At 54.4% G+C, this 12,116-nt stretch overlaps 1 protein-coding gene across 12 annotated transcripts in view; it reads right to left on the bottom strand.

The window, feature by feature from the left end:
- Positions 1 to 8,708, bottom strand: part of TLE3 (TLE family member 3, transcriptional corepressor) — a 50,347-nt gene extending 41,639 nt beyond the window's left edge. For 7 of the 12 annotated variants that reach the window (XM_017851155.1, XM_017851158.1, XM_017851159.1 and 4 more), the window contains exons 1-4: positions 7,553 to 8,013; positions 6,937 to 7,037; positions 6,354 to 6,417; positions 5,300 to 5,344 (exon numbers count right to left, since the gene is read on the bottom strand). In XM_017851155.1, coding sequence (XP_017706644.1) covers positions 5,300 to 5,344; positions 6,354 to 6,417; positions 6,937 to 7,037; positions 7,553 to 7,576 — 234 coding nt within the window. In that variant the 5' untranslated portion in view covers positions 7,577 to 8,013. Of the gene's footprint in view, positions 1 to 5,299; positions 5,345 to 6,353; positions 6,418 to 6,936; positions 7,269 to 7,552 lie in introns of those variants that run through there. The other 5 variants (XM_017851160.1, XM_017851163.1, XM_017851162.1 and 2 more) reach the window with 2 other exon arrangements.
- Between the last annotated feature and the right edge of the window lie 3,408 nt (positions 8,709 to 12,116).

The raw sequence follows: 12,116 nt of genomic DNA, 5'->3' as shown, positions 1-12,116 counted from the left end.
CTGTTCTGTGCTGGGTGCTCCTCCTGTGACACTCGGGCCACACTAGCACTTACCTCACTGCATTGCAATTACTTATTTAGACATCCAACTCCCCCGCAGAGGGAATGGTGTCTTATTCGGCTGTGTAACCAACCTCTGCCCACACCCAGCACATCCCAGGCCCCTAATAACCGCTTTGGGAATGAATCCAACCCCCTCATTTCACTGATGAAGAAACTGGATGCCGGGCCATAGGAGGAAGCCTGCAGAGCGGGCGGCCAGCCCACAACTAAAATCCCCACTTCCTACTCAGGGTTCAGGGAATCGCAACTCTATTCTCAGATAACCTGAGTAAATTTTGAAGAAAAACCAAGATGTCTACTGAGCACCTATTACATACTAAGTGCTATAGAGACCTCAGCAGAGGGGCTTCTTTCATACCTACAAAAACGAGATGAGGAATGAGTGCCAGATCACAGGGGAAAACACTGCCGAGGTTAGGTCTTTGTCACCTTTTTGCCCCTGGTGTCCCAGTATTTTGTACAATGAGATAGAAGGACTTTCTCCCACTGAGAAAGCAAAGGGAGATTTATTCCTTGAGGGACTCCTCCTTCCACAAAATGGAAACAAACAGCCTAGAGCCTTCCTCCGCAAGGTGGGAAGGAGGAGTTCAAGCAAAGGAAGAACTCTGCCGTCTGCCATGGGCTCCTGGTCCAAAAGAGTTCAGAGAATGAGTCCTGAATTAGGAGCCAGGTTCCCACCCCTTGATTTGTAAAGTAAGGACAAGGGACCATTTGCTCATCTCCCAGGGTCATTTCAATGACAGATGCACAAGAAGGAAAAGACCCCAAAAGCACTGAAACCCCCACTCTACCACTCCCACTGGCAACTAGAGAAAAGGGGTCCAAAGGCAGTCTTGAGGGGTTGGGCAGCCTCCCTCTAGCTAGACAGCGTGCAGGGAGCTTGGAGCCCCCAGACCCCAAAGCTGAGCGAGGCAGGCACCCCCTCAGTGAGAGGACTCGTGATTACAGTCTGTTCCAGGGAAGATCAATATGGCAGGAAAAGTCAGATGGATACCAGGGCATAGGGAGGTTCTTGGATGCTAGCACTCTGGCAAAAAAGAAAAAAAAAATTCACAGTTCAACTCAGATGCCACACAAATAGGCATTTCCCTAGTCTAAGGACCTTTGACGCCTTCTACTTTGCAAGTGGTCCCACATTCTCCTACCAAGACAGGCTCAACTCCTTGGCAGAGTCTTTGGTAACCTCATTGCCTGGTAGCTCCCTCTGGCCACCTGTACCTTGCACCTTCACCGTGGTCACAGAACTTCTGTGTGCCTCAAGATCCTCCAGCCGAGCCCCTTATCCTTTAGATGAGAAGATCCAGAGCGGGAAGGGGAGGGGAGGGGAGTGACAAATGGGGATTTTCCATTTCCCACCTCAGCTCTGTGTTTATGGCAGCCCATGGCTAGGGTAAAAAGTTCACAGGTTGTACCTCCCTTCTCCGTCAATGAATCTTTCCTCTGGGATTGCTAGTTATGCATTATGTATTATTATTACACACATCAAATCATTAGTTGTGCAAATAGCTGGCAATTCAAAACAGGACTGTGGACAATAAGGGTTCGGCGATATGATTATACAACCCGAAATGGGGCACTTTGGACTCTGGTGGGGCCAGGTTTGTAGCCTTAGCCTATTTGGATAATAACGCAGAAAGAAGCAATAGTAATTAAAGACAGAGTACATTAGAAAAGGAGCACTCTTCATTTCTTGAGTCTGACAGAAAAGAGTCCCGGGCTGGAAGGGAAGCAGCAGTAGCAGCTTTACCACTAACGTGGGACTGTATGACTGGATACATCAGCTTCCCTTCTCTGGGCCTCCGTTTCCTCATCTGTAACTTGAAAAGTTTGCATGAGAACCCAAAGGGCTCTTCCAGTTCCAGGATTCAAAGAGAAACTTACAGGAAAGGTTGTTCAGTTTACAGAAAAAATAGGTGACTGTATCGTGTTGGCACAACACTGCCCCAAAATCAAAATGGCTCAAGTCCACTTTCAAAAACATCAGTGCTCACCAACAGTGGGTGAAAAGGCTGCCTGACCCAGCTTCTCAGAGCGTCAGTGCCTCAAATCCAACACATGGCAGTCGCTCTGGGGCCCCTGGTTCTAAGCTGGCTTTGTTATTTGTGGCTGACACTGGAAAGCCTCTGCACAAACAAGATGGCAACTGATGAGCCAGTCAGTCATCACTGCCTCCCCAGCCTCTCTGAACCACCCTCGACATTTGGCCTGGAAGCAGGGGGCTTGGTGGAGGTGGGTGACCTCTTCAAGTCCCGGGCCAGGCCTGTGATTCTGTAATCTTTGCTTTACCGTAATTAGGGAGGGAGGCAGAAGAGTAGGAGGAGAAACCATTTATTACTTCTCTGGGATTTTGACAGCTTGGAAAAAGAGAGAGACAGAGAAACAGCCAGAGAAGGAGCCAGCCACAGTGAGTTTAACCTCTCAGTAAAATAAAAATGGGCTGGACGCACCTCATCAGCTGCCCTCTGTCAATACCCAGGCCCATCTGGCAGGACTCGAGGTTCCCAGCTAATTGGCATTTCCCATAGAGCCAGCAAAGGAGAGTTTTAAAAAAAAAATATGTGGTGGTGATGGTGGAGTGCGTGTGAGCGTATGCGTGCGCAGGCTGAGGACTGCCACACTTCCCAAGGTGCTAGCTCTGTAGATCATCTATTATATAAAAGTACAGACAGTCCCCACCCCCACCCCAGCTTACAGATGAAGAATCCAGCCTGTTTGTTCCAGGCAGACGTAATCACACGAACAGTCAAGTCTAGAGGGCAGGACACTGCATGAATAATTCAAGCACTCCAGTCACTTGATTGTGTGTGCAGATAAAACACCAGTCAACCGCTAAACAGGTCAGCTGATAAACTTGTTTGCTCAGGCCTAACCACCATTCGCCAAATGCACCCAAGACCCACACTACAATTAGTGGCAGGGCTTTCTTCTCCAGAACCCTTGCAAACCTAGGGAGTGGCCAACTCCATTAGGTTAGGGTTGCATTTCATGGCACAGGTTTCTTCACCTCCTTGCCTCTTTGTTCCTCCACAGCCACAGGGTGATTTCACCCAACTCAGAGACTGCCATAAGCTTGAGAAGCCACTGCATTCAGAGCACACATGTTCGGGCTGGGAACTCAGGCTAGAGGGCAAAGGTGAGTGGCAAGCAAGGTAAAGTGCCCAGTGGGAAAGCCAGAGGGCTGGATTTGAGTCCCAGCTCTGACTTCCTGGCCTCCCTGAAGCCTCAGTTTCCTCACCTATAAAAAGAGGGCAAAGAATCCCTCTATCCACCACTGGCAGTTGAGAGGATTAAATGAGACAACGTAGCCAAACCCCAGGCATTCTCCCCTTAAGAACCTTGTTTGGGGAATGGCCAGAAATCCCAGATGTACACAGCTGCTCTTTATATAAACCCCACCACCAAATGCGTTAAGATATTTAACTCTTCCTGCGTTCACAGCATCCCCAGGACTCACAGAACAGATCTGCTGCGAGCCAAGGTGGATTCTTAGTGCCAAAGCACCATCCATTCACAGACATGCGGAACACCACCCATGCAGACCTCAACATGCAACGAGACATTACACCTTAATTACCAAGCTCTTACAATAACTGCTGCTATAAATTTTAAACCTGGGCGCAATTACCTTCTTTAAACACACCCAAGATACTAAGCGTTGAGAAAAAAAAAAGAGGGGGGTAGACAAAGGGAGGAAGTGGCACCCTGCATACACCCCAAGGTCCTTGAAACACCTGGGACCCCAGTTCCATTTCAAGCATTCTTCCGGGACCCGGCCCGTTCCAGTCGCAGAACCTGTCTTGATTCTATTTTCCCGAGGAGAAGTATCTTTACATATAAAGCCCTGTCTGTTTATTATTTCTGTGTGTCAAGAAGTAAAAACATGGTAGCCTTCATGTGCCTTCCTAAGGGACTAACTAATCCCTCAGGAAGCCACAAGTTGGCTTCCCACACATTGCTCAATAAACTCAGGCCCCTTTCTGGCTTCTCTTCACTCAACACTGGGGTTCCCTCCAGGAGGGGAAAGGAAACTACAGATCCCAAAGGCTCTACAGGAAGCCACTCGAGTGGGTAGGAATCTGCCCACTTTCCAGAGTCACCTGCCCTTCTCACCTGCCCTGGGTCCTGCCTCCTTAAAGAACAAAATTGAAACCTTGTAAACGACTGTTAATTTACAGCAGAAAATCCATTCAAGTCACGGTCACCAAAGGCTAGAATGAGTCAACAGTCTTCTGAGATTTCATGAACACCAATTGTTAAAAAGAACAACCGGCCTGCCTGCTCCATTTATACATGCCAAGTCAACTCTAATCGTTGGCCAAGCCAAATTATAGGCAGCCTTTCCTCAGAACACAAATACACAAACAGGCCTCTCCCACAGCCCAGCCTAGCACCGGGACTAGTTACTGATATGCGCTGAGATAAAGGGTGTTTGTATTTGCTCGGTTTGAGGTATACTGTTATTAGAAGAGTGACAATACCAGGTAGTTTACATATCCATCAAACGACACCACACTAGCTAAACTGGTTTGACTTCAGGATTTCAAAGCTGAGCTCAACCCCCAGCCATCTCAAAAGTCCTGGCTAGGCTGCCCCTGGGCAAGTTACTTCATCCAGGAGCTTCAGCTTGCTTCTCTGTAAAATGGGAATTCAGCTGCCTTCAAATCAAGACAGAGATGAAAAAGCCACCTTGTCAATGCAAGGCATTAAAGTTATATTTCATTATGGCTTTATATTTTTAAGCAGTTAGCAGCTTCATTCCCTTAAATTTCGACAGCTCAGCCTGGCTTTTAAGGCTCTTGAAGTTTAATCTTATCAACGCAGAACATCACATTTTTGCAAAAAGAAAAAAAAAGAGAGAGAAAGAAAAAAAATCCTCCTGTATTTCCTCTTGAGAATTCTACATTAAAACAGATAAAAGCAGCCAGCCACCTCTGGGCTTTCAGGAGTTTGTAAGGCAGATCCTGGAGGTACAACTTTCCCTTTGGTCCTTTATCCTCCACCAGGATCCAAGACCAGGACTAATTTCACAAGCTCGAATGCTAAAAGCTCAACCTGTCTAAAAAAAAATCAGCAAAGCCTCAGACCTTGCATTTCAAGGACTTGATCCATTTACTCTTCAAGGAGAAGGGGGAGGAATAAAAGAACCAGGCTCATTTTCAAACAAGATAGAACATAAGACATCCACATATGTAAGTTTTAAAAAATGAAATATATTTTCAGAAGAGAAAAGCACTTACCTGCTTGTGCATTTCAATGTTCAAGCCATAGGACATCTCATAGTACTAAAAGTAAAAAGAATGGCTATTAACAGACAACACAGAAATGTGATCATTTTTGAAAATCAGTTTTTTCTTGGAAAGGTTTTGGCCAAGTCATACTTTTACGATACATTTGCTAAAGAAGTTTAAATCAAACCCCAAAGCCAGCTTACAGAGCGGTTTAAGAGCTGACAAGGGCGAGTGTTCCTCTCATCTCAACAGAACGTTATATATGTGGTAGTAAGGGGAGCTGGGTCCTCCCTCCCACAAGCACCACATGTGCCCTATATCCTGTTTATACAAGGTTCAGGTTCAACAGGGAATCGTGTGTACACTGGGACCCTCTTGTCCTCTGAGAGTTATTTAGCACTGTGTCGAAGGCCTCTTATGTGGAAAGCAGTGCAGGCAGCCGTGCCCTCTCACAAATGAAGATTAAAACTTGCTGAAACGGACACTGGGCAAAAGGAAGACAGTCTGCCTACTGCCCCAGCATGGACAAGATACCCAGCTGGGGGATCCCTGAGGAGGGGAGTGAAAGCAGAGGGCTTTATAAGGCCTCTCCACTCCTCACAACATCCTGGGGAAGGAGAGCTTCTGTCCCACTCTGGCTAGATCCCAGCTGCAAAGCAGAAAAGTTTCTAAACACTTCCAGGAGGTCACTAAGAGAGATTTTTAGCAATCCTAATTTCACATGTGCTGATCCAATCCTATCTTACTAGTCAAGATAGGGCAATGGCAATCGGCCCCTGGGCAACTTTCAAAACACAAATTAAAGGCACACAAAGATAATACAGAAGTCGCCGGCCTGGAATCGGGGTTTCTCTTTCTGTCCCTCCCCTCACTCACCCTCCTCCAAGTGGCCCGGGCAATGGAAGCTGGGGAAGGGGAGGGCAAGACCAGATTATGCCCTCTACTAAGGCCGCCCTGCGGCTGGGGGTGGTGGGGACCTGGCGCTCATCTCCCCAGATACACGCCGCGCCCCCGGCCGGGGTCGGCGCCCCCACTGCCCCCCAGGCCCACTGCCGCATCTCACCATCACGTAATGGCGCTGCATCTCCGTCTTCTCGTTTGCCAGCTTGTCGTACTCCACTTTGAGGCTGCGAGGGCAGAAGAAGCCGGCTCAGGCCTGGCGCCTGGGCAGCCTCCTCTGAGGCCCCGACCCAAGGGCCTCCGGAGCCACTTTTCCACTTCCCTGACACCCCCCGGGGGCGCCCTCTTATCCCACAGCCAGGGGACGCGAGGGGATTTGGGTCCCCGCCGTGGGGAGGGGGATGTGAAACAATTCGAAACTTCCCGCGGCCCAGTCAGAGGACTTATCACCGCCCCAGGGGAGCAGGACCCTGACGCTGGCTTCCCACACCCAGAACCCGGAGTGAATCCGCTCGCCGCGACCTAGACCCTCATTCGGGGACCCCACAGGCGGCGCTGGGAACCGGGCGGCTGCTTGCAATAAAGGGTTAAGGCGGCGCGCTCGGAAAGGGGAAACAAAAGGCGGAGGCCCGGGCTGCCCCGCCGCCCCTGGGTCAGGAGCCCCCTCCGTCCCCGCGGGGGATGGCAGGAGCCGCACAGGGGCCGCCCCTCCCCGCCAGCCCCGGGGCGGCCCCCACCGGCCTTACCTGTGATACTGAGCTTGCAGGAACTGGAATTCGTCTTTGATCCTGTCACAAGACTCAGCCACCGTGAATTTAAATCCCGGCTGCCCGGGTTGATGGGGAGCCTGGAGCCCGCGAAGACAAGACAGGGGAGGGGGCGGGGGCATGAGACGGCTCTCAGAGCGGCCGCGGCCCCGGCCCCTCCCCGACGGCGCCCAACCAGAGAGGCCACCCTCAGCCCAGAACCTTCCCAGCAAGTTTCTCAGCTCTCCGACAGGGAGGAGGGGGGGCGCCCCATCTCTCCCCGTCGGCAGTGGGGCTCCCATGCCTTTCACCAAGGGCCTCCCTCTCCCCAGTAAGGCGGGGGCGGGAGACAAGCCGGGTGAGTTGGGAGACTTAAGAGCTGGGCCGGGGACCGCGTGAACAGCTCCCCCTGGAACACAGGCAGCCCCCCGCGCCACTCGCGCGGAATTAACCTCCTCTCTCAACGGCGCCCCCCGGCCGCATCCCCTTTGTGTGAGAGCACACGCACAAACACACACCATAAAGGTAGCAACAAGCAAAATGGAGGTGCCAGATAAACTGCCTCGTTTACCCTGCCATGATAGATGCTTAAATAAACCGAGTTGCAATTACTCACCGGATGTCTGCCCTGCGGATACATGGCAGGGAGGGGTCGTGATTCCAAGAGCGTGGAAGCGCCGAGAGCCCGGGCCGGGGAGGTGCGGGGGAGGGGGGAGCCGAGCCCGAGCGGGGAGCGGCCGGGAAACCGAGAGCTCGCCCCCGGCCCCCCCAGCTCGTTCTCGCAGCGAAATCCCAGAGTCGGGCGCCCGCCCCAAGTGGAGACAAAGAGCCGCGGAGCAGGCGGCAAAGTCGTCGGCGGGCGCCGGGGCCGGGCGGCGGGCGCGGGCTTTGTGCGCCTAGGGGTCGGCGGGCAGCGGCCGGCCGCCCTCCCTGGGCTGCGTCGAGCGCGTCAGTGCCTGGGACTGCGCGGACATCGTCGGCACCCCGGCAGGTCCGGCGCGGGGTCCCGAGGCCAGGGGCCCCTCCTGGGGCGAGCTCGGGCCCCCTCTGGGTCACTCAGCGCGTCGCGCCTGTAGGGGGGCGCGCCGGGGCAGCCCCAAGCATCCGAGACGCGCGGGTCAGATCCTAGAGGCGGCCGGGCCTGGGGCTCGCTGCGAGATGAGGAAGGAGGCGGGCTACGAGGTGGTGGCTCGGGGCCGCAGGAGCGCCGGAGGGTGAGGGCGGGAGCCCGGCGCGGGCGCTTCGACGCCCCCCCTCGGAGAGGAGAGCCTGCTGTTCCGTCTGCTACTGACGCTGCCGCCGCCGCCGCCGCCGCCGCCGCCGCCGCCGCCGCCGCTGCAAGCCCTTCCCAGGGCCGGGGAGGAACTCCGGGCTCAGTAGGTGCAAATCAAACGCCCTGGCATCCTAACTCCAGCGGGTACGGGAAGCCTCCGCAAAGGGTTCTCGCTGCTCCCAGCTCGAGCGCCGCGTCCCCAGCGAGGAGCGCTCGGCGCCACCGCCGCTGCCGCCTCGGAGCGCACAAGCAGGAGAGCGCTGGAAAGGAGACGCAGCCCGAGACCGGGGAGCTCTGCGGCTTCCTTCCTTCCCCTCTGCCCGGCTCTCCTCTCCGCGCCCCGGCAAACCCCCAAAACACACACACCCAACACACACACGCGCGCGCACACACACACACCAAAAAAAAGTGCCCCGGACCTACGGATACCACACACAGACAGGCGAGGGGGACGAGCACGAGGTCTGAACTGCCGCGAGAGCAGTTCCAAATAGGGACTGAAAAGTAACAAAATAATGTGGCAGCTTCGTCCGGCGCTGGCCAATGGGAGCGCGGGGCCCCCACGTGGGGCTGCGGGACTCGGCCTACGACTGGGTGCCGCTGGGCGCGACGTCACAATGCCCTCTTGTGTCTAAAACTATGCATGAAAAGTAGCAATCAGGCCCTACCCGCTGGTGACTTTCGCATGGGAGTGAAAAACAGCGCTCCTCAGATCAGGAATTAACCGAAAGACATATAATAAATAGATATATATTATAGTCCTGGGCTGCTAGAGTTTTTTTCCTCCTCTTTTTTTTCCCACGATCTACTAGCAAATAATTATTTGGCGGGAGGAGGAAAGAGGGAAGACAGAGGAATAACAACAAAAGAAAATAAGACAGGCTGTACAATCTTCAAAACCTGTGGCTGGTAGTAATGTATCAGTTTATTCTGCAGCGGCGGCGAACGATTCCTCCCTCTAATCTCATTAGGTCTGCAAAGCAGCCCAATTAGATACTATAAAACAAACAGAATCACTTTGTCACTTTAATGTTTTCACTTCAAAAGATTTAGTACTGATAAAATGGTGGCTCCTAAAGTTGCCTCCGACCTTTAAAAATTTGCTCGTAACTGAGGATGTCCCCTTTTCTTCACCCCTTCTTCTGCCCGCCTCCCCCCCATAGCCCCCAGCTCTCCTTTGTTCACTCGCCCTTCTTTTCAGAAAGCCAAATAAACAGCTCCTTTGATGTGCGGCGGCTGCCTGCGAGAAGTCTGAGGGACTCTGGCTTGGCGGGCAGCGCAGATGGAAGGGCCTGGCTGCCCGTGGACAACAGGCTCAGCCACGGCTGGCCCCATTCGGGGCGCCTTCCCCGTGGGGACAACTTCACCCTTGCCGCAGCCTCGCCGCTCGGGCTCCTCACTGCATCCCCAGGCTGAGGGGGTTGGAGATGGGGTCGGGACCCTGCTCGGCCGAGGCCCGGGAACTCCGAGTTCCCACCTGGTTTGCTCAGCCTGCTCCCGGCAGTGTCACGGCGTTGGCAGAAGCCTGTAGGTGTCTCGGTCGCCAGCCTGGGCACCCCGGGAGGCGCGGACGCTCCCCCACTCGCGCCTCGCCCACCCCTGCCCCGCGCTCCCCGGACTCCCCGTTTGGTCGCACAGGCCACTCGACTCCCGGGCCAGCTTGCCCGCAAACCGATGGCCTCGCCCTCCCGCGCTCGGGGTTACGGCCTGGCAGACTAGCAAGCAGGGAGTGGCCCTCGAAGCGCGCACCGCCCGGTGGGCTGCCAAGGCGGGACCCCCGGGGCCCTCCCCGGCAAGTCCGCGAGCCCGCACGCACCCCGCGGGCCCGCGGGGCGGCCGCCCGCGCGAGGGCCGACCGGGCGCTCCCCCGGGAATCTATTATTTTTCTACCCCCCCTCCATTAGGAGGCGGAGGTTAGCTTTTGCATCTTAATGAGGAGCTGAGAGCTAGCGGGCGCTCGGAGGCCGGAGCGCGGGGGGTTACACGTGAGCACCCGCCTCAGAACTGAACCTCCCCGCGCCCGCTCCGGCCGCCAGCCCCGAACTGCGCTCCCTTCTTCATTTATTTATTCTCCTAAATAAAAACATAAATCGTGTTTCGGCGCGCACCGAAGACGAAGGAGGGAGAAGCACGGCTCGACAGATGCGAGCATCTGGCCGCAGCATTCATTAGACACAAAATGGCTCCTCTTTGGAGCTTCCTTTCCCCTCCCCTTCTCTGCCCTCCCCTTACGTCACGGGTGGGCGCACCCGCTTCTTACCCGCCCCGCCCCTTTCTCGCTCCAGCCCCACGTGGGGGACGCCGACCACGCCTCCGAGCAAGATGCACATCACCAATCACGGACCGCCGAAGGGGCTCTTCGTTGCTGATTGGCGGAATTGCTGGGCCTTGTCAGTCCGCGGCCAGAGCTGTCAGTCAAAACCACGCGGGGTGGGGGAGCGCTGACAAATGCCGAGGCTTCTGAGCCTCCCGCTTGCAAATAGTGCTTGGAATGGCTGCTTAATTAGCTTTGAATGGCTTTTCCTTCCAGCTCAAACAATCTGTCACTACCATGTGGTATAAAGGAGCCATGCATAAAAAAGTAAGCAGAGGCTAAATATCAATGTGATTTTGTGTATCAAAGGAATATTTTATTTTTCTCCCTAGTAATGAAACGTATCAATTTAAATAATAAAAGGTAAAAACACACACACAAACAAAAAAAGAAAAAAAGAAGGAAAAGAAAAGAGGGGAAAAAAAGAAAGAAAAAGAAAACCCAAATTCCACCTTGTTGCGACTCCTGCGCACGCCTGTAACAGGTCACTTCTACAGCCCACGTTCTGGAGGAAGCCTGAAGACTTCCCCCTCCTCTAAACTTGCATTTAGTGTTTTGTTGTCGTCGTCCTCCAGAAGTCTAGAAGGAGTGGTGGAGGAGGGGTGGCCTGTAAAAGGGGACGTGGGGCGGGGATGGGGTGAACTTTAAAGGGAGCTCTTTGAAGCTGCCACTCAAAGTAGAGGGGTTTTAAGACCCTGTAAACTGGGGGTCCTAGAGCAAGTCTCGATTTGGGAGCCGAGAGGAGAGGGGGATGAGAGCGGGTGTGCGTCTCGCTTGTATTTATTAAACACAATGCCTTTAAGATGCCAGGGACGCGGCGCCTCGCCGGGCCTCCCTCTCAGTCTCGCTCTGGACTGGCTCCGACGGCACCCGCCCGCAGGGGGCCGAGAAGCCCCGGGGACCCAAGTGGGTCTTACGAGGACTGTGTACATACAGAAAAGCACAGCAGCTCTGTCTCTGGCCCGGGTGTCCCTCCTGCCCCGACGTCCACGTCCCCGGTGACCACACAAGCCAGAACGCTCCCGCAGGGCAGACCCACGTCGAGTTCATCTGTGAGCCCCAGCGCCAGCGCCGAGCCCGGCACGCCGAAGGAGTTCGCGGCTACGTGTCCACGACGCGGTTTTGCAGAGCGCCGCCTCCTCCGCAGAGCCGGGCGGTAGAACCACTCTACGCAGTCAGGAAGAACAGCCCTTGAGCACTCACTGGGTACAAGGCAGGGCACTGCTACCCTGGCAGCGCTCTCCTCTCCCTTACCTCACTCTCGACGGAAGCAGTTTGGCTGGGGACCCCATTTTATAGAGCAAAAAAGAGAGGCTGAGAAAGCTCAGTCATTTGCCCGGAGCTGGGCAGAGGGTCAGGATTCGAATCCATTTTAATTGTCAACCTCAGCGACCCCTTTGCTTGCGCAAGCTGGATACGTGCGAGTTTTTGCTGAAGAAAAGACATTCATTCATTCATTCATTCCCAGCCCTTACTGAGAGCCTGGTTTTGGTAGAACAGGCCTCTCCTGCCTGTAGCTCCCACTCACTCCTCACCCAGCGTCGCTCCCCGCTCTCACCGGCTGCCTGAACCCTGAGCAGGAAGGGGCAGGGA

The sequence above is a fragment of the Rhinopithecus bieti genome, unplaced genomic scaffold (genome assembly GCF_001698545.2).
Source record: "Rhinopithecus bieti isolate Rb0 unplaced genomic scaffold, ASM169854v2 scaffold_31548, whole genome shotgun sequence".
NCBI lineage: Eukaryota > Metazoa > Chordata > Mammalia > Primates > Cercopithecidae > Rhinopithecus > Rhinopithecus bieti.
This window is presented reverse-complemented; position numbering and strand designations above follow the sequence as displayed.